The 25,923-nt window shown below is 43.5% G+C and overlaps 1 protein-coding gene across 2 annotated transcripts in view; it reads left to right on the top strand.

Annotated features, from left to right (window-relative positions):
- The window catches only part of USH1C (USH1 protein network component harmonin), an 844,250-nt gene that overhangs the window by 335,888 nt on the left and 482,439 nt on the right, over positions 1-25,923 (top strand). For both annotated transcript variants that reach the window (XM_069623780.1, XM_069623779.1), the window contains exons 9-11: positions 10,064-10,148; positions 20,249-20,308; positions 21,455-21,511. In XM_069623780.1, the coding sequence (XP_069479881.1) occupies positions 10,064-10,148; positions 20,249-20,308; positions 21,455-21,511 (202 nt within the window). The remainder of the gene's footprint in view (positions 1-10,063; positions 10,149-20,248; positions 20,309-21,454; positions 21,512-25,923) is intronic.

Here is a 25,923-nt window from a genome sequence, read left to right as displayed (position 1 = left end):
AATCAAAGTGATCCTGCAACGGGTCAATGAAAATCCTGTTCATAATCGAAAGTCTTGAATGTTGATACAGTAAAGAAAGTTGATGGCAAAGTAGATCAAGTTGGTCAGAGCCCAGCAGAGGCAGATCAATTGAAAGCTTTGTGTTAAAGCAAGTTTGTGTTAAAGCAGATAAATTGATCCGATCCTGGAGGAGGGAGATTGATTGAAGATTTTGTGTCAAAGTGGATCTGAGTTTGGCAGAGGGCGATCCGGTGTGAGCCGTGACTCACCCGAGAAATTGGATACATGAAAATCCTGAGAACAGTGTATTAAAGTGGATCTGTGCCCGGCTTAGGGGCATCCGAGGTGAATAGTAAATCACCTAAGAACATTGTATGTATGTGAAATACATAAAGGAAAGGAACTTTATTGTTTGTTTCTTGCATCAGGCCCTCTGAAAGAAGAGACTTTGAATGGCAAAGAGTCTTTGGCACAGACAGCCATGATGTTGAAGTTTCAAACTGCACCTTCGTGCTAGAGAAGCAAGAGAGTGCTAAGCTTGAGTGTGCTGTTTTGTCTCGTGCTGAAAACGTGGGCAAGGGAAGCCAACGGCTTAAATATGCTGACAAATCATTTCTGTAACACTTTTCATTTGCCTAACATTTGCCACATTATTTGTATTTAGAGGTAAGGATTGGCAATAGCTTTATTAGTATAGGCCCTTTTATTTTGACAAGACACGACTAGGACCACGTTATTATTATTTGATGGTCATAGCTTGAACCCATCTTTAGATTTTGGATTAGATAGGCATTTTTCAAACCCTTTTTGAGGTTCAATAAACACCCTTGAACTGTGGTCACTTGTGTCTGTCTTACTGTTGCTAACATGCCTTCCTTACAGTCTTCTGTCTCAAAGTTAATCTATACTGCCCCACCTCTAAGAAAAAACAACAGAAAGCCCAGCAGTATGACTGCGTTCTTATGGATAGGCTTTTCCAGCACCAGTAGATGATTTTTCAAACAGTTCTTGTCTATTTCTTGGATTAACTTGTTCAGTTCCTCTCTGGGACTTTTCTACCTTTCTGGCACCCCTTTCCCTTCTGTAGTGAAACAACTTCTCCACACTGTGTTTGGATTTTGATCCCTTTGTACTTTGATTTCGTTCAGTTCCTTTTGGGAACTTTTCTACCTTTCTGCCATCCATTTTCCTTCTGTAGAGAAATTTCGTCACCACACTGTGTTTGGGTTTTGATCCTTTTGTACTTTTATTTCTTGAAGTGTCTCTTTAAAGTTCCCTTTCTGCAATATTTTAGGGGAACTGAAATTCCCCTTTACTTGACCTTGGTTCTGTGTAGTCCTCTGGTTCCTTACTTCCTCTTGAACAACATGGCTCATATCAAAATTCACTTGGTCCGATTTACTGACTTTCTCTTTGGAACATTATAGCAGCCCAACCAACAGTATTTGCTCCTTTGTTCACTTCCTGTCTTGTAGTAATTAGTAAGTTTATGGGTATTTGACCCTTCACTGGGCTGAGTAAACTGAGTCACAGAGTTATTTTCACTCCAATCGATAATTGTTCATTCATCCACTGGGACAGGTAGGCTGAGAACAGGGCTTATTCTCACTCCTATCGAAACTGGTCCATTAACCAGGATGAATAAGCAGAGTCCTGGAATTATTCTCATGCTTATGGACACTGGTCCAATCACTGGGATGAGTAGGCTGAGTCCTGTAGTTATTCTCACTCATTTGGATATTTGTCATTTCACTGGGACAAGTAGTTTCAGTGCGCTCTTGATCCCTGCGTCCCCTCCCGGGTTTCCCGCCCCTACCGTTACCTACTTTCTCAGATGCCAGCGTCACTGGATATTTCTCCAGGATCGGGGCGACACTCAGAGTCAAAACTGCCTCTGCGTTCCCTCTGGATCTTCTTGGTTCTTCCTCGCTGCTCTGCAAATCCAACTCTGTAGCGGTCTCAGCGCTGTTTCTGGACTACATAGTCCACCTCCCACGGATCATGCTACTGCTCACTCGGTCCTCCTTCTTCCAGGGTTTTCTTCCCTTGCATGGCTCAGCCATCTGCTCTCTCTGTGACTCTTGGTAACGCCTACCGGCCTGACCCTCCCGACAGAGGATTTCCCAGTTCTCGAAGCTTCCACCTCCTCTCTGATTCTAACTTCCCAGGCCTCACAGCTCTTCTGTAGTCTTTCTTTTTATATTAGACTTCCGGGTCCTCCCAGCAGAGTATTAAAGTCCTTTCTCTTTTTTGTGGAGCATTCTCCATGCTCGTTCTTTCTTCATCGTCACAGTTTGGTTGGCTTTCAACCATTGAGCGATCGGCATTACTTGCTCTCCTCTCTTCTTCTTCTCAGTAGTTTTATCAATTGTTTCTTCAAGTTGGATGTTGTGTCTAATATTACAATGACAAACAGTGACTTGTTCTGATGGACTTCTCTGAAGCCCAGATGTTATTATTAGCCGACCAGAAAGTGTTTCAGGGAGTTTCTCAATGGAATCGGAGTCCGTGTCCCCAAAACGGGAGTCTCTCCCTGTGAGGTCCCACATACCGCCATTCGTAGGTGGAATGTTGCATAGTGGGTTTGCCTCCCTAGTTGCACATGGAAAGGCTCTCCTCTGGGGAGAAGTGGTTGAATACCACGATTCATCATACTTTCCTCTCTGCTATTGCCTATTTTGTAAGTTATTTCTGTTTGAAATGACACCATGTTTGCAAAATAAACACAAATACACATTAGTAATTCCAATAAATCCTCATCTCTCACTTACCCATGTTTTAGTGAGCGTTTCATATCCCATTGCCAACATTATTGACTTGACTAATATCATCAGGATTCTATTCTAAATGGGAAAAATGCAAACAAATGTACATGTGTAGTCAATGATAATTGTTGCTAACTAAGAAGTAATGGTACAGTAGACTGTATATGTTTATGTTAGATTGTTGCGCAATTACATTTTTTGTATTGTTTGTCCAGCTCTGATTCCATTTGTTGGTCAATCTGTAGTTAAGATTGGCTAAGCTGTCTATCGAGCACCAAAAATATCCAGCAAGATTGAAACTTGTGTAGCTTCCATGTATTTATTTATTGCCTTGATTGTTTTTTTGTTTTTTTTTATAGCACTGACCTATTATTACCAGGTTATTTGACTACCTTTCCTCATTGAAATTCTCAGTTAACTTGGCTGGTGTTTTCTTCTTTGCACTTTTCTGGTACAATTCCTTGATGCTATCACATCCAGCTAAGTCGCGCTTCTGAAATGCAATTAAAGGGAATAGCTCACCTGTTACCATGTACTAGCCTATGGCAAGTTCTCGTTCCCAATAAAAGCCTACAGCAAAGTCACCCCAATGAGCAGTACATGCGTCCTAGTTCAGAAATTCCTGGGTGCCAACCAACACATAGCTTTGTATCAATGTTCTATCTTTTCTTTTAGAACAGGGACATGCAGTGAAAAAAATTGGCTCTCAAGGGTGAAAGCAGCTCTCTCATGTCACAACAACGTGGCTCATATAGTCATATTCAATGTGTCGTAACATACATTTCATGTGAAAAAGCCTAGTGTTAGACTTTTACTCATTTTGACGAATCTGAGAATCAGAGCCACCTGCTTTGAGACTAGGGAGGTGAGCCTGCTCCACAAGACCCTCTCTAGGGGTTTGGGCAAGAGCGACCTCACTGGGAGTGACTCCCCTTTAGGGGATGAGCACCCCTAGTTAGAAGGAGAACCCCTGTGAAATCTGTACTCTCCACATATGGAGACCAAAGAAACTGTGCACAAGATTAAAAAAAACAAAACATTTTGGATCATGACATGACTGCTGAACCTTCCTCTTTTTATTATTATTATTATTATTATTTTTATTATAATTATTATTATTATTGTACTTATTGAGCACAGACCTGATGGAGTGCTTTACAGAGCTGGTATACAACAATACAGATACACAATGGAGCGCTTTACAGAGGTATACTACAGTACAGATGTATAACAAAGCGCTTTTCAGAGGTAACAACAGAACAAATATACAGCAGGCAGTAGGATACAGAGGGACACAGAGGAGGGGTAAAGCTGTACAGGGTGACAGGGAGGAGAGGGGCACACGTTGTCTAGTGAGTCAGGTGGCGCAGGGGCGACGTGATGGAATAGGCGTTGCAGAGGAGAGACTCGACATCTTATAATCAGAAATCTGTTACCTTTCGTTGCGGAGACGACTATAAAAAGGGGAAAGTCCTCAATTGGAGGAGATTTCCTGATGCAACACTGAATGACAGGAGAGGAGATTTACAGAATGGATGCTACAGCCAGAGTGCGAAACACAGGGCACCTGGAGACGAGGCCACGGGGAGGATGTGGTGGGCTCGTAGCCTGCAGAACTTACCCAAATCTAGTAATGCTGGCGGTGAAAGCCCTTCAGTGCCAGTGTCAAGATTCTGAGAAAGAGAGAGAGCGTCACGAGAACCAGCGAGACCCCAAGATGGCCACCACGACCAGAGGCAATCAAATGACAGGCGGAGAAGAACACCGCCCACACAGGCCTCACTGATCTTTCCTGGTGGAAGCTCTGTATGTAACCAGGTCACAGCCACGCAAGACGAAGTGAAACTAGTGGTTGATTGCTACGAGCGGGAATCTAAAATTTTACAGGCTAAGGAGCCCAGGAACAATCAGAAATAGGGGTGAGGAGTTCTGAGTGATGCAGAAGAAACCCACAGTAGAGAAAGTCAAGCAATTCATTTTGGCAAGTCCCTAGAAGAGAAAGGGTGCACACCCTGACTGGAAGCTGCCCGCAAATAGCCTACAGCTGAACCAAGGGGTCCTGAGAAACATAAGATTTGACAATACTGAAAGTCAAGAGAATCATATTTTTAAGTGCCGAAAGGGTAGCAAAACCTAGTGGGAAACTGAAAGAGGATTCCAGGGGCTTGAGAACCCTTAAATATGATAGAGCTGAGCTGAGTGGTCCTGAGAGACATAGGATTGGATAATATTGAAAGTCAAGAGAGCATTGAATTACAAAATGTAACATCCCCGCTACTTAGGAGTGGGGAGACTTAAAGGAGTAAGGTGGGCCACAGAATACGACAGTCTTGGGTAGAGATAAGTCAAATAAAGCACTGAATGAAAGCTATAAAAGCTTTGGTGAATTGAAGGAACAAGGATTGAGTGACTTTGTACTTTTTCCCGAGAGCAACATTTATTTGAACTGGATTTTCTTTGTGATAACTATTGTGGAAGCCCTATTCAGGAACTGTGTCCTGAGAGGAACATTTACTTTGATGTTGGTTTGAACAAAGGGTGTCAGCTGGGGAGTGTTGACAAACCCCAGGGTGAAAACCTGTGTCTTTGTTGTGTTTCTTTGGTCGAATGATAGGGTCAGGTAGTAGGACAGGCTAGGATGGAGAACTGTTTTTTCCGGTTATTCTGACATTCTGACGAGCACCTTAGTTTTAGTTTCTTAGTAAGGGAATTCCCGTTTTGGCCATAGGAAAAATAGCACATTTTCTTTTATTTAAGTAAACACAAGTTGAATCATGTCCTCTGGCCTGAGTCTTGCTTCTGGTTTGCCACATTATGTAGTTTACGTTATGCTCATTATTTGTATGGCATTGAGGAGGCGCTGATCGTAACTTAAGATTTCACATTGCATTTCCTCTCTGACATGCATATACTCAAGCATTTGTGCCAGCATGTATTTTCATGCTCCGAAGGTTTTGATACCATTTGTTGGACTAACTGAAAATACTATGCAGAGATGAAACAAAGCATTAGCTTTTGAAGTCCCACATACTTCTTTGTCAGATTTTGCAGACTGAAAAGTTCAATAAAGGGCTGTGCGGCAGAATTGTCTTTACTAATCATTTCATTCTGCAGCATATGGTGAAGATGTAAGTCTGTGGGACTTTGAAAACCACGGTTTGGTTCCATCTCTTCAGAGTGTTAATTTTGTTGAGTGCAATAAAAGGTAGCAAAACCAGCATCTTGTGTATAGGGCTGGCCAAAATTATGAAATTCTGTTCCACCCACTGCGAAAGCGAAATCTGAAAGATTTCTATCTCTTTCATTGAAATCTGCCATTCCTCCAACCCTGTGTATCGAAAAGACTTTGCAAAGTTTCTCGTGCCGTCTCATGACCTGTAACGAGCTGCACACATACATAATACGAACCAAACAAAACCCTGTGTGAATTTTATCATGCCGCTGTGCTACCCTTCTACGAATCAAACAAAACCATGCGTGAAGTTTCTTGTGCCGCAGAGAGAACCTAGCATGAATTGAAGAAAAAAGATGCATGGAGTTTCTTGTGCCACTGCATGAAACTACCACAGTTAGAAAAAGACCGGCCTGAAGTTACTTGTGCCACTGCACAAAACTCGTACGGGTTGGAAAAAGACCTGCATGAAGATTCTCCTGATGCTGCATGAGCCGATCATGTTCTAAAAAAGTTGTAAACATTTCGTAATTATATGGCTAACAGAAATGTCCACAACCTAATCTTAATGAGCCATTTAGCCTTCTGCCTACCATGGGATTTCACTAGAAATGTGCAAATGTTCAATCCAAAAGAGTTTCCCAAAATCCAAACCTCAATTGTCCCTCCCTAAACTTTGAAAGCAAAACAAATGTGTTTTCCTGGTAAGGCTCTGCCAGGGTTGACTGACAATCCGGACTCTATCCAATCTTCCTGCTTTTAAAGGAATAGTGTGCTCAAAATGTGTATGGTCTTAAATGATGGGCAACAAAAACATATAATCAACATCATTTTAATAAAAGTTCCTATGTAAAATGTTACACAAATAATGTTTAAACCCCTTTAATATCAAGCACTAGGAGGCGTCCATTTTGTGAAATGGACGAGCCTCCCGTGCTTGAGTTAATCTCTGCCCTTGTGGCACTAATGAAGCAAAAAGCAACTGCTGGTAGCTTTTATTACAGAGGCTTTTGCTTCATTAGTGCCAGAGAGTAGAGAAGTGCTTTTATGAATACAAAGTTTTTGTATTGATGATTGCCATGGTTAGAAAACCATGGAAATCATAAATACAACAATGTTTTAATTGCAGTGACTTTCGCTTTGAGTCTCCCGGGCTCATCCGGGCTGGAGGAGCACGAGAGACTGAACGTGAAAGCCACCCCAATCATAAATACAACTGCGTTGTATTTATAAATGCTGTGGTTTTCTTTTTAAGTTTTCCGGGCTCCCCCTGCTCAGGAGAGCTCGAGAATCTTAAAAAGAAAACCACAGCATTTATAAATACAACAATGTTGTATTTATAAATGCAGGTACTTTCGGTTTGAGTCTCCTGGGCTCCCCCAGCTCGGAGGAGCCCGGGAGACTCAAAATTAAAGCTGCTGCAATCATAAATACAACACAGTTAGCCGAGGTTGGCATAGAGACAGTAAAAAAAATAAGCACTTACCGTCAGTAGCAGCTTTCCCATAAACATGGATTTCTATGCACTAAATTCCGAATTCGGTTTAAGGGCGAGGATGAGTGCATATGTTAGACGATTTGAGAAAAAAGGGCTGTAAAACTACTTATTGGTTACACCCAGAGACTTGCATTGGCATCAGTGAACCCACATGTCTGCACCACATAGCTTGGTTGGGAGCAGCTTTAATCTATGTGCCTCTACTGTTGTGACTATTATTTATTCATTAATTTGTAACACACCTAAAATACTGTAGACCAGTCTCTAAACCGAGGACTGGGATGCAATCCTGTGTTGCTCTGGGTTGTCTTGTTTCCAAGACAATTGAATTGCCCCAGTGCTATCCTCCCAGTTCTGTTCAAATGTACTATACATTACTTCCTAGTGCAGGAGAATTGCTCAAATAAGGTTAGAAATATCTTCAAGCACTAGCACAAAGTATTGGTGAGCCCCCTATGTTTACTTTAAAGGATTCTGGTCTATCTGATAAATGGCTGAATCTAATGTGGGCATATCTGTTATGTGGCAGTGTAGCTATACTAGACCCTTTTCGGTACCTACGTGTTTCAAAGGGTCCCATGGTGTTTTATGATAGGTTTAGTTAAACGCAAACTTATCCTAAAAGCTCTATCAATAACCATGATTCTTTATTTGGCCCATATTTTTCACAAGGCAAAAGAGGTCTGCCAGCAGAGAGGACGAACATCAGACTGTATCGTCCTCCACTTCCTTTTCTCTTATAGGTGGTAGTCTACCACTAGCACGACCATTCTCCATCTGTCAGAAGTACACAGATTACATTTATGCAATGAGTGCTAGTATGTGAAGCCTTCTGAGAGAAATGGTGTCCACATGAAGTGCAGGGAAAGCGTCTTCAGGGTTAATCAGAACCATCTGAATTTTTAGCGATTCAAGATCCCGCCAACTTTCGATCATTTCTGTAAATTTGTCACCTAGATGTACAATAAATAAGGCCTTATGACCTATATATTATGAGCACACTGTCAGCTAAATTGTGGCCTCATGGCTCTGTACTGGCTTCAATGGTCAAAGAGGGGTTATTACTTAGAGAAAAGACACATCTTCTATGTCCATGGCTCTTGCACTGGAAACAGAAAAATATGTAAGCCTTTCTTAGGATGCAGGAGGGAGGTCATGTGGAGCAGTGGTGGATGAGGGGGTTCAGAGAGTGATTAAAGGAGGCATATAAGGACTGGTTCACACCTCTAAAATAGCCCTTCAAATATTTGTGGGTAACATTTATGGGAGGTTCACTTGTAATTACTAATACGTCTCTACAGTTTTTCCAGAAATCGTTCCTCTGCTTCTTCACAACAGAGGATAGTATGCTATGGAGGTCATGAACTGAGAAATAGAGGTGCCTTTTAATAGAAGAATCTAACCCCAGACTTCCAGAAAAAGAATTTTATGGAATTTCATGGAAAATTTATGAGACTTGTTTGCATATATATTTAGGGACTTGGGGTTTCACCCTAAATTACCTGGGGTAATCCAGACATGAACTCCTTGCTCACTGTGCTTAGAGAGGTACACTGGTGAGGTCCGACTAGGCCGAAACTTGTGTCTGCGGTTCCTGTTGGTACTCTTGCTCAGAGGAGAATTGCCTAACATTTTGGTGCCGGACTACCAAATTGGGTGAGACCAGACTGATATGCAAATTGAAATTTCTCCTTTGTGAAAGGTACAGTGAGCTAAAATGCGGTTGTAGACCCTCCCAAGTGAGAACCAACCCAGAGAATAGGTTATTTAGCTGTGTTTGTTCTTGATAGAGGGGCTCCCAGACATTTTACATACATATTTAGGGAATTGGGGTTTCACCCTAAATTACCCAGGGTAATCCAGATATGGACCCCTTCCTCAGTGTGCTTAGAGAAGCACAGTGTCACCTCCCTGATGAAGCCCGACTAGGCTGAAACACGTGTCTGGGGTTGCTGTTGGTACTCTTGCTCAACGGAGAATTGCCTAGCATTTTGGTGCTGCACTGCCCAAGTGGGTGGGACCAGATTGACATGCAAATTAATATCTCTATTCTGTGAAAGGCACAGTGAGCTAAAACGTGATTGTAGACCATCGCGAGTGGTAACCTATCCAGAGAACAGAATATTTGGCCGTGTTCATCTCGGTAGAGGGGCTCCCAGAACTTTCGCATACACTTTTGAAACAAACTTCTGATTACATAAACATATTTCCAACTCCCCCTTCAAATGACATGTCCTTCTTTCTATTCGTCTGCTTCACAGTCACTTTAAGTACACTATACTCTCTCAAGCAACTGTGGGTTATGATTCTGCCTTAATATGGGGCAACACATTTAAGATAGATTGGGATTGGATTTGGGTAGGTGCAGGCCAGTAATTTAATGACCCATTCAAGGTCGTAGAGTACCTTTCTTATTGAGCTTCTCGGCTGCAGCAATTGCAACAGAGAAGTTGTCTTACTTGCTTTTATTGTTATAGATTAACCCAATCTAATCATAAGAGCATGCATGTACATTCTTGTGGTATGAGTTATTTTATTTTAGTATTGAAGTACCTATAAATATTACCAACTATAATCAGCAAGCGTGTCAGTTTATTTAAAGTACTGTTTTGTATTTATTTTCTGTAGTATCTCCAGTGGTCCGTCTCAGAAGCCAGGCATTTTTGTCAGTAATGTGAAACCAGATTCTCTTTCTGCAGAAGTGGGCTTAGAGGTGAGTTTTTATGAGGCTGGAATACCCATAACACCTCAAAATAAAATGTATCCCAACAATGGTTTATGTTTTTGTAACATGCAAAAGTAAATGTAATTTGTTTTTATAGTACTTAATACTTAATGAGATTAGCCTGTTTTTAAGCACTTACAAATGTACCAACTGAGGTAAGAACATACAGGGATATATTATTTGTAAATATCCCCACAATGTGCTCAGGGTTGGATACAATCAATTTAGCCACTAGGCCAGGTGTTACTCTGCACCTTCTTCAGCTGCCTCCTCAAACAAATATCATATTAAAGAAGCATCATTGGACGAGAGTAAAGTTAAAACAACAGCACATTTGTATTCAAGTGATGTACTTTGAAGGCTCAGTCTGTAAATATATATTTTTTATCACTGGATGTGTGCACCCTCTGTGATTCTTTCCCAAGCCTCTGGCATTACGTTTCTTAGGCCAGGCACCAGGAAAGGGGCAGTGCAGATAGGAATCTGTTCTGAATGTTTCCTACATTGGAGATGACCAAAATAATGATTGTGCAAAGCAGGAGTTGTCTTCTTCTTCTCCTTCTTCGTCTCCCAATCCTCCTCTTTTGCCTCTGTCGCTCCTTTTCCTTTATCTCATTCTCCTTTTCCTCCTTCTCCTGCTTGCCACCTTTCTCCATCTCCATCTCCTCTTCCTTATTCTCCTTCTACTCCTCCTATTTTTCCTCCTCCTTCTCCCCTTTCTTCTTCTCCTTCTCTGTTTCCTTCTTCTCCTTCTTCTTTTCCTTCTCCTCCTTCTCCTCCTCCTTGTTTTCCTCCTCCTTCTTCTCCTTCTCCCTTTAATCTTCCTCCTTCTGTTCCTGCTTCTCATCCTCCTTCTAGTCCTACTTGTCCTTGTCCGCCTCCTTTTCCTTCTCCTCTCATCTCCTCCTTTTCCTCGTTCTTAGCCTCCTCATCCTTCTTCTCATCCTCTCCTGGTTCTTCTCTTCCTGCTCATCCTTCTTCTCCTCCTTCGTCTCCTTCTCGTTTGCCTTCTTTCACATTCTCTTTTTCCTCCTTCTCGTCCTCTTTCCTCTCCTTCTGCCCTTCATCTCCTCCTCCCTCTCCTTCGCCTCTTCCTTCTCCTTTTTCTTCGCCTCCTCCTTCTACTCATTCCTTTCTTTTCTCTTCTTTCCTCGTGTTCTCCTTCTCCTCTTTCTGCTACTTTTCCTCTTTCTTCTCTTTATCCTTCTTCTTCTTCTTCTTCTTCTTCTTCTTCTTCTTCTTCTTCTCCTTCTCCTTCTCTTTCTCCTCTTACTTTTTCTCTTTCTTCTCTTTCTCCTTCTCCTTCTTCTCCTCCATCTTCTCCTCCATCTCCTCCTCCATCTACTCCTCCCTCCTCTTCTCCTCCTTTTCCTCCTTCTCCTCCCCACCCTCTTCTTCTGCTCTGTCTTCTGCTCTTCCTTTGCCCTTCTCCTCCTTCTCCTTCTCCTCTTTCCTCTTCTGCCCCTTCTCCTCCTTCATCTCCTCCTCCTCCCACTTCTTCTCCTCCTCTTCCTTCTCCTCATTCCCCTGCTTCTCCTCCTCCTTCTCCTCCTTTCCCTTCTTCTCTTTCTTCTCTGTCTTCTCTTCCGCCTTCTCCTTCATCTTCTCCTTCCTCTACTTCTCCCATTGCTTTCTCCTCCTCTTTCTTCTCTTTCTTTCTTCTCTTTCTCCTTCTCCTCCTTCACCTCTTTCTAATCCCCCTTCTCCTCTTTCCTCTTGTTCTACCTTTCCTCCTTATTCTCCACCTTCTTCTAATTGTCCTGCTTCTCCCCCTCATCTCCTCCTTTCCCTCTTTATCGTTCTTCTTTTCCTCTTTCCCCTTCTTCTCCTCCCTCTACTTCTCCTCTGCCTTCTTCTCCTCCTTCTCCTTCGTCTCTTCCTTTTTCTTTTCCCCCTTCTCCTTTTCCTCCTTTTCCCTTTCCTCTTTATTCTTCTCTTTCTTCTTGCCTGTTTCTACTTTTTCCTTCTTCTTCTCCCCTTATGCTTCTTCTCCTTCTCGTTCTGCTTCTTTTTCACTTTCTCTTTTTCCTTCTTCTCGTACTTCTCTCCTTCTCCTCTTTCTTCTCCTCCTTTTCTTCCTTCTCCTTCTCCCGATTATCCTTCTTCTAATCCTTTTGCTTCTTCTTCTCGTCTTCTCCTTCTCTTCCTCCTTTTTCCTCCTTCTTTTCCTCCGTCTTCTCCCCCTCTTTCTCCCTTTCTACTATTCCTCCTTCTCCTGCTGCTTCTCTTCCTTCTCCTCCTCCCTCCCTTCTGCCATATTATTTTCTTTCTTCTCCTCCTTTTTCTCATTCTTCTTCTCCTTCTCCTCCTCCATCTCTTTTCCCTTCTTCCTTCTTTTCTCCTTCTTTGCTTCCTTCTCCCCTTTCTCCTCCTCCTTCTTTTGCTTTTTACTCTTCTTCTTCTTCTCCTTCTTCTCCTCATTCTCCTCCTCTACCTTCTTCTCCTCCTGCTCCCCATTTTTCTGCTTCTCCTCCTCCGTCCTCTTCTCCGCCGTTCACTCTACTCTATTTCTCATTCTCTTCCTTCTTCTCCCTCTACTTCTCTTCTTCCTTCTTCTCCTTCTCTTTCTTCACGTTCTTTTATTTCTCCTTCTCCTCCCTCTCCTCTTTCTCCCCCTCCTTCTCCTCTTTCTCTTCTCCTCCTTTTCCTCTGTATCCTTTTCCTTCTCCTCCTCCCCCTTCTAATTTTCCTGCTTCTCCTCCTTCTCCACCTTCTCCTCATTGCCTTCCTTATCTTTCTTCTCCTTCTGCTTGTACTCCTTCTTCTGCTTCATCTTCTCCATCTACTTCTCCTATTCCTTCTTCTCCTCCTTCTGCTTCCCGTCTTCCTTCTTCTTTTCCTCCTTTTCCTTCTCTTGCTTCTCCTTCTCCTTTTCCACTTTTTCCTTCTTCTCCTCCGGCTTCTTCTCCTTCTCCCCTTCCTCTCATCCTCCTTCTTTTGCTCCTTCTCTTCTTCTTTCTCTCCCTACTCCACCCCCTAATCCTCGTTTTTTCCTCCTTCTCCTCCTGTTTCTCCTCCTGATTCTCCTTTTCCTCTCCTTTTCTGCCTCCTTCTTCCCCTTCTTCTCTGCGGTTTTCTTCTGCTTCTCTTTCTCTTCATTTTATATTCCTCTTTTTCTTCCTTCTTCCCGCTTCCTTCTCCTTTATTCCTTCTACTCTTCCTTCTCCCCTCCTTCGCTTCTTCCTTCTTCTCCTCTTTCTTCTCCTTCACATACTTCTTCTCTTCTCTCCTTTTTCTCTTCTTCCTTCTTTTCCTCCTCCCTTTCATCTTTCTCATTCTCCCTTCTCCACTTCCCCTCCTTCTCCCCTTCTTCTGCTCATCTTCCTCCTCCTCCTTCTTTTCCTCTTGCCTCTTCTCCCCCTTCTTCTCCTCCTTCTCTCCCTCTCCTACCTTCTTATCCTCCCCTACCTTCTTCTGCTCTTCCTCCTTCTCATTTTCCTGCTTCTCCTCCTTCCTATATCATCCTTCTCCTCCTTTCTCTCCTTCTGTTTCTTCTACTTCTCCACCTCCCTATACTTCTGTTCCTCCTTCCTCTCCCCTTCTACTTCCCGTCCTTTGTCTTCTTGCGCCCTTTCTTCCCCTTGTCCTTCTCCTCCTCCCCATCTTCTCTTTCTTCTTTTACTTATACTCCTTTTCCTCCTTCTTCTCCCCCTCTTGCTTCTCCTTCTCTTCGTTCTCCTTGTTTCTCACATTATTCTCCTGTCCTTCTCCTCCTTCTTTTCCTCCTCCTTCTTCTCCCCGTCTTTCTTCTCCTTCTCCTCCTACTTTTCCTCCTCCATCTACTCCTCCCTCCTCTTCTCCTCCTTTTCCTCCTTCTCCTCCCCACCCCCTTCTTCTGCTCCGTCTTCTGCTCTTCCTTTGCCTTTCTCCTCCTTCTCCTTCTCGTCTTTCCTCTTCTGCCCCTTCTCCTCCTCCTCTACCTTCTTCTCCTCCTCTTCCTTCTCCTCATTTCCCTGCTTCTCCTCCTCCTTCTTCTTCTCCTCCTTTCCCTCCTTCTCTTTCTTCTCCGTCTTCTCTTCCCCCTTCTCCTCCATCTTCTCCTCCCTCTATTTCTCCTATTGCTTTCTCCTCCTCTTTCTTCTCTTTCTTTCTTCTCTTTCTCCTTCTCCCCCTTCGTCTCTTTCTCATCCCCCTTCTCCTCTTTCCTCTTGTTCTACCTTTCATCCTTATTCTCCACCTTCTTCTAATTCTCCTGCTTCTCCCCCTCCTCCTTCTTCTCCTCCTTTCCCTCTTTATCGTTCTTCTCCTCTTTCCCCTTCTTCTCCTCCCTCTACTTCTCGTCTTCATATCACAACGAATTAATGGTAAGGTAAGAAATACGACAGAGAATACAAAAGATAGTAGACTACCAACAGAGTATAAAACAGTCACCACAACCTAGAAAAATGTTCTTGAAGATTACAACGGGAAAAACGTCCCGTTGGCTGTTAAGAGTAAGAATTAGCATTTGCTGTCTTAATTCATTTTTGAGGGCCCTGATAACAATCAGAGATGGATGCATGTTTTCCTTCTGGAAGTTGGTGTAATTATACTAGTATATCGTGGTGTGATATCACGTGCATTTCACCACTTGAGCCTTCACAGTTTTTGACAGTCCATTTTTTGACAATCAAATTGTTCCTGCCTGAAATCTATATTTTCATTGCATGATGCCGAATGTGTCCTTAAAACTCAAAAACCCTGGACACCTCCATGCTTACATCAACTTCCAGTTGACTTATAAAACAATGAACCCGAGATATGGGTACCATTTTTAACACATACATGTAATGTTATTGTGGCAAACAAATCCCTGCGCACTGGAAGAGATGCTAACATTGTGCTGTATATAAAAAGGGTGCAAAACGTTATCTGGGAATTACCATTCTATTTCCCTAATAGATGAGATAGTCAAGCGTACATTACATGGAAACATGATTTTAGAGGCACTGGAGGCCAGGGTAAATGCTAATACAATTCTGTTGCCTTTTCAAGCTGGTTTTACAAACTGGGATGGGAATGCTTGCTCAGGCTGTTCCTTTTAGTCTGATCATGCTGACATTCGTCACACAGGGAAAGGAGGCCCTCCCTCTATGTTGTTCTCAATTAGAAGACAGTTTTGAGACCGTTGATAGACTCCTTCTGTGTAGTGTTCTGGCCTCATTCCGTGTTATCCCTCCACTGGTGTTGGCAATGGATAGGTTACATTCTGAAGGGTAAACTGCAACTGATACATTATGACTTGAAATGAGGGCCCGTCCGCGATGGGTCCTCGCCCCCTTCAGATTTTTGCTATACATAAATTATTTGGCTGTTAAATTGACCGAGTCTGAGGCGGCTGCACCACAACTAAATATGAAGAAAACTGGACTTGTACTCTATACAGATGATGCTGTTACTATATGTAGGACCCCATGGACATGAAGGAAGGACTAAATGTGTTCCAACCGATCTGCAAACTAATGAAGTTGCCAAGTAATGTGTCCAAAACAGTCAGAATGGTTTGCGAGGCTACCACATCCCCTATGTCCAGTCTGAATCCACATGGCGATGTCATTTGCCTGCTAGACGTTTTTCATTGCCTGGTTGTTAGATTGCACAGAAAATGAACATGAATGAGGCAAATATCCAAATGTGAGTTTAGGATGGACATGTTTACCGAGGTAATGGTATCTTTTCATTTTTTTTGTATTTATTTGTTTGTTTTTATTGTGTTAAGGTTACATTAAAGGAAGCTTTCACAAAAAATCATTTATAAAACATTCAAATAACATTATAATCATTATAATTCTTAAAATCACAATCCTAATAGAGCTATTAAAACTGTCCTCTATTCAAAGTTAAAATTCAATCGCAGAACTAAAACATAACCCCAAAGAACTCTCCTAAACTGAACACTCCATCAATCCGTTAATCTCAAAAGATCTTTGGATAGTAAAGAAATATCACCCAAAAGATCAATTATTTCCACTAAATAGGCTAAAAGAGCAACAGAAGAAGACATGTAACCTCTTCTCCTGCGTCTAGACCATATTTTCAGAAACAACAGCAGTTATGGAAAAGGCAAATTGGCTAAAATAAAACGTTCTCCTAATCCGCAAAGCATCACACTTGAAAATTAAATGGTACAGAGATTCTGTCGCATTGGACTTGCAAAGCCGACAAGAAGAATCAGCCAAGCCAATCCGCTGGCCAGTAACCTGCAGGGGAGCAGTTCAATCTGAATCTTAACAGTCTATCCCTAAAAGCCAAGGGAGGGGGCTTGGTAATGGATGGTTGGAGAGAGCACCCTGAAACAGTCTCTTCCATGCATACAACATACTATTCAAATAGCGTTAACTTTTTAAGATGGTCTAATGAGTCACTTCTGTCCAACGCAAACACACCTCATCACGAGTCTGGCAGTAACCCTTAAATGCAGTGGTAGCGCCATTACCGCCGCATTTAAAGTTCCCCCATGGCTTCGGCGGATTCCCCCCAGCTCTGAGCTGGGGGGTAATCCGTGGCAAATTTGCCTATTTTCGGTGCGATTACCGCTGGCAGGAAAACCGCTGCCGGTAATAGCGCAAATTTTCCCCATTGGGCCCAATGGGGAATTCCCGAATGGGCCCAATGGGGAATGGGCAATAACCCTTCCGCCAAATCCGTGATTTGGCGCTAATAGCGCCTGGGGATTTGGCGGTAGGGCTATTAGCGCCAGCGTTACCCCCCAACTCGTGATGAGGCCCACAGCCTTTTGTTTATGAGTACTCAATCTCACCTAGATATTGTTCACACGCACAAGGCATAATTAGATTTTCAAATTACAGATGCCATTAATTTCGAGAACACTTTAATCAAATATTTTTTTTTTAAAAACGTGTGGTAAAGACGTAATGTATGCCATTTTTTTTTTTTTTAAACTAAGATTGCAGGCCCAAATCTAGCTGAATGGCTTCCATCGGCACATGCGGTGAGAGTTTCAAAACCTTACGCCAAATGTTCCTCTCCTTAACCGCTAACTATTTTCTAATATATGGTGAGAATCTCTTTTTATAGGCCCTTTGGTGGTGGGCGATTTCACCACTAATTTAACTTCTTAGTGCCCAGTTGGGATCCGCCATCCTGCATGGTATGGGGATGTGGGATCACTCAAATCTACAACAGCTAGTAGTGGGGGAAAACCACATTCTTACCCATTTGCTTCACTTACCACATAGCTGCTTGTATCTACCAATTTACATGGAGTTGAGGTTGGGATGGATTTCAAGGGTCAGATTAAACCTTTCATTTATTGTCTAAGCTTTTGCATCGCTCCCTGGTTCTGGAGATATATAGGAAAGCCCTGCGGGATGCAGTCGCTCACCTCAGCTTTCTGTTAGGTGCTGGGATTGCATGTGTTTAGGCCGTTGGATTAGAGCATCTCCTTAATGGCCCAAATGGGCTTGCAAAACAAGCCACCACCCTAGTGAAGGCCAAATATTGTAAATGGGCTATGGCGATGAGGTCAGCAACGCCTGCGATTGTCCCCGCCTGACAAATAGCTTGAGGACAAGAACAACGTTTCTGCCAGGGTATGTATATCTGAACCAAATTGAGCCATCCTCCAGAATGAGATTATTTTGAAAGTTCCATTTTAATGTCTTGCTTTTAGCAGATTTCACACCTCATTGGCACAAGGGGGCAACAGGTAAATACATGCATTTTAAGATGTGGAGAGAAGATGTCATGCATTGAGTTAACGTGCCCCCTTTACGCAGACATCAGGAAACGTAACCAATGGCGCTATTAGCACCATGGTTGCTGCCGGTATTGTAACGAGTCCGCCAATGGTAAATGGGGAAATACCGCCCCATTTCAAGGTTGGCGGGATGGTAATTCCCCATTTACCATTGGCCCTTCCCCATTCCCATTTTTGTCCCATAGGGCTCAATGGGACTGAGGAAGGCGGTAATTACGGTACCGCAAATTGCGGTACCGTAATTACCTCGGAAGTCCCTTTGCGGGTCCCTACTTTAACGGCTGGTCCAGACCAGCCATTAGGATCGGGATCTGCAAAGGGATCTCGTAATCAGGCGTTAAGGGTTTAACGGCGCTGTTAAACCCTTAACGCCAGGGTCGTAATGACCCCCATTAATGTCTGTTTTCCTGACTTAAAGAAAAGTTTCCAGGATAGTAATTGAAGCATCGAGGTATTGTTAAAAACAAAGCAAAAAAAGTCTTCAAATTGGACCATCTTTTGAGGATCTTGTTTCAAACTACTTAAGTAGACCCTGAGCTAGGAGGGCCAATGTGTTGGAATTAAAATGATAATGAACATGGCACTTTCTAAATCCAGCTGTGTGTGATGAGCCTAGTGTACTGTTTGTATGTTTGCAATTTGTTACGGGATGCTACCATTGGATTTAATTGGATTTTAAATGGATTTGATCACTTTTATAACCAGGCGTTTGTGTATTGGTTTTTTGAGTGTTGGGCCCGAAATAAAGTGAAATTGACTTGAACAGTGTTTGTTTTGCATGTGAAACCCTAACATGGGAGCGGAAATATACATATAACTGCATTGCTAGTGGCAGGCCCTGGGGTGCCCGGTGCGCCTCCGATGCTTAGATGTGCAAAGAGGGAGAGGGCTTTGAGACCGTTGCACACACATCCCTGCCCCACTCCTTCACTTAAAGCCCCTTCATAGATAAGTGGCCCTGTGTGAAGAGGCAAGCGGCTGCAGCATGCAAGGGTCACAGGTGCCACTCGCATCATGTGGCCATCGGCCTTTGTAAAATACCCCAAATGCATCTGAAATAAATGGCCAGTGTTCTCTCTTTTCATTACACTTAGAAGCTGTAATAGACTCGTTCCATATTATAAGGACTTTGTCTGGACCAAAGTATCTGTAATAACCATTAGTTTATCATGTTAATATGCACACACTTGGCAAGTGTGTGTAGGTCCACGACAGCAAGCTAAGAAGGCGAGCAGTGGGTGGTTTCACTACCACGTCCTGTCTAGTTTGTACATCTGCCAACCCAAGCCGACCACTGGGCTCGATTCACTGTGTAATGATTTTTGCAAAAGATAAATGTGTATTTCTTTACGCCGTCTATGGATAAGAAACGCGGTATATGTTGTACCGCACAATTACCGCATTGTATTGTGAGGCATTGAAGCCCAGTTGTCTGCATCCGATTACGAAGAATGTATGTCTGTAAGAGGATCCGGGAGCTTTCAAGTGTGCCTTTATCCCAGTACAATCCCCTGAAACCCGACCCCAGCAACCCCCGGCCTGCAGGTGCACACGCGCTGGAGAGAAGCTTAGCCGCAGCACTGTCTGGTCGTCTACAGGGTGCAGATTGGTCTCTATATATCGCGGGAGCACACGCAGGCTGGTGCTTTTCATTTAATTTTGCAAAGGTATGGCAATCCTTGCTTGCCACGGGAAGGGGCCTCCTGATGCAGGTCTTGCTGACCTCGATAGAGCGGCCAATCGTTTCTCAAGATATTCCAGGCCTATGTAAACTAATTCAGCCCCAGGCTGTCAGTGTTACTGTGCGTTTCACCAGGATGCTGCACAGTTCTGTTGCAAGTGTCTGCAGACACAGAGACATGTTAGAAAACCTGGCACTATTATAGCGCCATCAACTCTACCCTACCTGGCGCGGCCCGCTTTTCCTCTTTGTGCATCCAGGAGAGCTGTGGCACTGGGCAGGAACGCCCAAGGAATGTCTGCGCAAACTTGAGTGAATGTCCCCATGACTGCATGCCAGCATCTATACTGCATGCGTGCCTTTAGCTCTGCGCGCCGCTCTGTCCAGAACAGGACCTCCAGTGTTAGCATCTCTCTTAAGTGGGTCAGTGTGTGAGCGCAGCGCGGCAGGAGGCATTTAGAATGAAATGGGCACCTCCAGGGTCAGGGAAGGTGCCCGCGTGAGAGGGGCTATTGTGCCAGCTCCAGAATGACAGGTGTTCGCAGTGACCACTGGCCGAGGAGGGTGGGGATGGATGTGGGGTGCAGGTCATCTTTTAATCACAAACCTTGAAACCTAGTCACTGCCGTGGGAAGTGGACTGATGATGTTGGCCAATTGAAACACGGATAAAGGGGAGAAATCATTTTTCTTAATCTTGTCTTTTAAGATTGGTGATCAGATAGTTGAAGTTAACGGCGTGGATTTTTCTAATGTGGAGCACAGGGAGGTAAGTTGAACTCGATTTTTACTTAACTGTAACAGTAATCCTACAAATGAACCTGCTTTTAAGTGCTCCTACGTGTATTAGTATCATTATTGTGCATTTTAGAACTAGTACAAATAATAGCACGGATTATTATTGGGAGTAATAACGATCGGACTATTTGTAATACAGAGTCTGGGAGATGCAATGGCAGTAATTGCAGGAGGCCTCCAGGCTTCGAGCTGCTTTGTGGTTTTCAGATATTTCGAGTAAGAGGAACTGTGGGGATGCTAATATGCCCCCTCCCTGCCCCCCCCCCTCTCCCCACGATGCGGAAGAATCTGCAAAGGTGGCAGAAGAAAACCACAGAAGCGTCCATTAGGGACTTCTGACCCACCAGACATGACTGGGGAACGAGTACGTTTTTACACGTGTATTATGTATGCACTATGTTCATATTACGAACCATGTAGCATATCAGGCTATTGAGTGATATTATGTATTTATTATTACTAATAACCATGCTATTGCCACTGCTTATCATTATGTGTGCTGGCAGTAGTATGGCTAGCGGTAGAACTGTTGTTAAGGTTATTATTACTATTGTCAGTAGTAACAATTCCAAGTGCACTGGCGATAACCGTAAAGATAATCATGTTCCCAAAGATACGTTTGCTAAGCGTATTATTATTATTCTTTGATCGAGATACGTTTACTGTCATTAAATGGATTCATTATTCTGTATTGTAATTGTCCTTCCACTATGCGCTGGTCAGTTTCAAGTATGGGCATAAGTCGTGGTTTTATTATGACATGATATCCGTGGAGATTCGCATCCAAAATATTCGGAAATAGACTAATATATCCCATCAAATGGGACTTCCCGTTCCCAGTTACAGCAGCTGTGGTCATTGAAGTCACGCCCTCATGATCGCACCTGGCCCCAGTGTATTGTGTTTCGTTGTGTAAACCCTTCAGCCAATAAAGCCCATTGATCGTCACAATACATGGTCACATGATGTAACATATGTAACAGACTGTATTAAAAGTATAATTGTGGGCCTTTTAAATGCCACAAGGCCGAGCTGACAATACGCCTAATATCTGCTACAAGCCGGTGCCTTTATTTCAGACACTGCTCTCATTGTAATCTTGTCTTTTCTTTTCCAGGCCATCAAAGTGTTGAAAAGCAATCGGACCTTGACTATCACAGTTGTAGCAGGGGCAGTAAGTACTTTGCTCTCGCCATTTTCTGAATAGCGGGTAGCCTCCCACCGAGGGTATAAGGTGGCCTGTAAGCACCGAAGGGCCATTATTAGCGCGCACAATGACCCTATAAGAACGCCCTATTGTATTTCATTGGGGGTGAATGATGCATATAGGGTGTATGGCTTCTCAGCTGAAGGCATACGGCTTCCGGTTGCTATGCGGGCAGGAAGTCACGTGCATGCCCTGGCCCTGCTGTGAGACTTCATTTCAAAGGACTAGTCCCTGCAGAACCAAAACCGTGGGCGAAACACTTCGTTGCACTTTAAAAATAGCAATAAATATGAACTAACAGATTGGAGTTTTGAAGCAGAAAGCTTTCCTAATGACACATGACAATATTATGATTGTAAGACGCTGACTGCTTCCAGTCATGTCTGATATCTTATCTATTGTACGTTCTTTTGTGATCAAAAGAGAATGATTCTCCCCTGAAATAATTGTTTTATTATATAATGAATGGTGCCTCCTTATAGCTGTACATTTGTTTAAGAGCTTAGCTGAGTGCAAAGGAGTTATGTGTAATACTGGCTGTCAGATATGGACACTGGAAAATGGTCCACTTCAGTTGGCTCACATAGAGCAAACTACTTAACAACACTTGTAGGGTTTCTAGGAAGATTGTGCGAGCATAGGCTCTACATCGACACTACTGTCTAATAGACTGATTCACAAACATGTTTTCAATGGGACGTTCCTATGTACAACATTTTCGTAAATCAGACCCTAAGTGTGTGAGTGCACAGCTTGCATTTAAGGTCAAAGAAGTGTTATGTAATGATAGAGCATTGCAATGAGAGGCCTCATATTCCAACCAAGGCTTCTTGGCCTGATGTCCGACTCGGGTGCAAACAAGAGTGAATGATTATCAAGGCCGAGCCATGCTGTAGGCATTTATCATTAGGCTTGTATAAGGTTTGGCAAAGAGTTTCACAGTATGGGTGCATGAGACAATAATCCTTTTCCTCCAATCCAAATTAGCTGGAATTCTCAGACCTTACTTAAAAAGGTTGTTTGATGACCGGTGCAAGGATCATCTCTGCCTGTGTTGGTGGAATCTGTCTAGGATCAAAAGTGGTGTTTGGACTTATGTAAAAGTCTCAAGGTCTGGAATTCAACCCTTTGGCTCTTGGGCAACCAATTAGGCTTATTAAGTATTTGACGCTGTGCCCTAGTTAATGGGTGTTTCCCGTCAGACAATTGTGTGTCAACATTTTGGAGATCCTGTAACCTGTTAAGTATGTACAGTGTCAAACCGCAGTGGGTTTGGGTACGACAATCCTTATGGTGGAAGGCTAGATTGTCCTTTAGTTGGTGCGCTACATTTTTCACTGTGGAACCTGCAGAGGGGCTCATTGCCAACATGCCCAACTAGAACGTCATTTGGTACTCTTCCATAGATCAAGACCTTAGGTTTGTTGCTATTCAAAAGAAGAAAGAAACTTGTCTCACATCCAGTGATGCCCTGGCATTAAGTAGTTAGGTTGTGCAGTGACAGCCTACCAAGGGTGTAGAGACAAAACAGGTTGCTTTGGTAGAGAGAATGATTTGAATAGGTGTTCTTTGCTAATGCTAGAATGGAAGGACTGAAGGGGGTTGTTGGAATCAATTTGTTGGATGAAATGCATGGCTGTGGCCTAGGATCATACCTAGGAATGGAAGATGGGTGATGGGGTGGTAGTTGCTCCGGTTGTCAGGGTTCGGTATTAGTTTATTGAGAAGTAGTAGGATTTGCCTGGTCTTGCAGGTTGAGGGGAAAGTGCCTTGAGTTAGGGAGCTTTTGATTATTGTCAGGTAAGGGAGGAGTGCTTCATTCAGAGGGTTCTTAAGTATAGAAGCGGGAGGATGTCGTCCACGAACAGTATGGCCTTAAGGAATGCTAGGGTGGTAGTGAGGTCTTCCATAGTGATTGTGTTGAAAGTTGTCTAGGTAGATGTGGTTTTACAAGATGGGATGTGCAGTGTTCTGTCAGCAGTAGCTTTGGTGCCTATGTATTGGTGCATCGTGTTGATCTTGTTGATAAAGAAAGAGTTGACGGCGGTGGAGTTTTCGATTACGTGCTGTATGGGTTGTTCAGGTAGAGGGTTGATGCACTGCTTGATGAATTTGAAGCTCTGTTTTATTGTTAGCCTTGGTGATCACTTGTCTGCATGTAGCACAGGGTTCCTTGAGCAGGACGAAGACAGATGTGCTGCACAATTTCCACCAAGTCTTCTCTTGTTTTCTGATGTTTCGTTTGTTGAAGTTGAGTTCTTGAGAGTAAAAAGGGTGTGGAAGGTTTTGGCTTGAGGGCGTGTTGTTTCACTGGAGGATGGCAATTGGTATTGGTTGTGTAGGTGGTGTTAAGTGCTTGGAGAACCAAGTCACAGTCCTGGCTCATCAGCTGTAGATTAGCCATGTGAAGTGTAGTTTTGCTATGTATTCTGTTAGAGCCTCCACTGGAAAGTGCTTCAATGAACTGAAAGCTTGTTTGCTGGGTTTACAATGGGGCTGCTGGTGTGATGTGACTAATGTCAAAGGGGATTGCCAGATGGTCGAACCAGTTGATTGGGATTGGAGAGCTGTGATAGGGGTGGGCAGGGCAGTGTTGATGAGGTTAAGGATATTACATTTACTGTGAGTTGGGTCTTTCATGTGCTGTTTGAGGTTCAAATTGTTGAGTAGGCAGCAGAGATCTTCCTTCTTTGATCTGGTTGCTGGGTTGCCAGGGATGTTGCCGAGGAAGATGTTGTTTGCATGTGTGAGACACATGATGGTGACCAAGTCGATGAAGTCTTCAATGAATGAGGCGTTGTGGTTGTGTGATCTGTAGAGGAGGCGGGTAGTGACTATCCATTGTGGAGAGCATTAAGTGGCAGGAATGTTTTTGAAAAAGTGAATGGTGGCAATATCCAGTTGGATGTATGGGCATGATGCCCGGGGAATGATGAAGATTCTTTGTGAGGGGTCAGAAATATGAGATGCACACAAAGGTAAAGCTGTCTCAATGTTTGCCATTTATTAAATGAAAAAGGGTGAGATAAACACCTATCTCTCCCCATCCAAACAAGGAGATCCCTGCCTAGCAAACTAAAACTAAAGAAAAGTGACCTAGTGTCCAAAAAGTCTCTGACCATCACACAAATACACACAACAAAATGATAGAAGGAATGTATGGATATATTTATTTCAACAAAAATTATATCAGTACAAACCTAAAGGTTTTTGAAAGTACTCCTTGGGAACAGGATTGTGCTCCCTTACGCTGGATCGATTCAGGAATACTTTGAGCACAGTTTTGATTCAACAAAGTTCTGTTCAAGGTGTCACACAAAGTATTATCCTTCCACTGTGGCTTTCCCCTTGAACCAGTAAATATCTTTGATTCAACAAAGGTCTTTCCACCACACCTTTTAGACATCAAGTAAATTGTGTTTCAAAGCACCCACAGGGAGGTAACATAGGAATGAAAGTAAACAAATATAACAATGAAAGACAGAGGCGGGCCGACTAGGCCTTGTGAGCATTCAGAATGTGCAAGGGGAGAGGGAGTGTGGTGGGCGGTGGGAGGTGTACCAGGAGGGGAGTGCTAGTGAGTGAGCAGTTGTAAGTGCTGAGTGGTCAGCTGCCAATATATAAGTGCAGGCACTGTGGTATCATAGGGCAGTGGGTGCCAAGGAAAGTGCTGGAAGCAGGCAGAGGCTGATTTCGAATGGGTGTGGGAAGCCAGGGTCCAAGAAGACACATAAGGGCCCTGGTCACCAATCGCAGAAACTGTGGGGTTTAGCAGAGGAGAAAGGAAGGAAGGACTAAGTGAAAAGGAAAGTCTTGACGAGATTCTGGAATTTGAGGAGATCAGTCTCAAGACAAAGAGGAAGGGGGCAGCTGTTCCATAGGAGGGAGCCTGTTGAGGAAAGGGATCTAATACCAGCCTGTTGTTTAGTGAAGTGCTTGACACACAGAGAGTTGGTGCCAGAGGAAAGTAAAGATCTAGAGGGAGAGTATTTAGTGAGAACAAGCAGTAGAAGCATGGTCCCCGGCAGCAAACAGCTGTATGGATGATGCAGAGGGATTTTAATTTGATCCTTGCAGCAACTGGGAGCCAGTGCAGAGTTTTTAGGGCCGGAGAAATGTGGTCCCTGGGCTTGAGGCCAAGGATCAATCTTGCAGCCCTATTCTGGATTAGCTGGAGGGGTTTTAGGGAGGAGGAGGGTGGGTTAAGGGAGAGGCTATTGCAGTAGTCTAGCCTAGAGAGATCCAGAGCACTAGAGACATCGAGCTTCTGGGGGAAAGTGAGGAAAAGAAGAATTCCTTTGAGGAGGTAAAGTTAAAAGTGGGCCTTCTTGGCAAGGTCCTGGATGTGCAGGAGGAAGGAAAGAGAGGAGTCAAAGATG

Source organism: Ambystoma mexicanum, chromosome 11, assembly GCF_040938575.1.
Source record: "Ambystoma mexicanum isolate Mex_15411 chromosome 11, UKY_AmexF1_1, whole genome shotgun sequence".
NCBI lineage: Eukaryota > Metazoa > Chordata > Amphibia > Caudata > Ambystomatidae > Ambystoma > Ambystoma mexicanum.
Note: the sequence above shows the minus strand (reverse complement) of the source record. Positions and strands in the feature narration are given on the sequence as shown.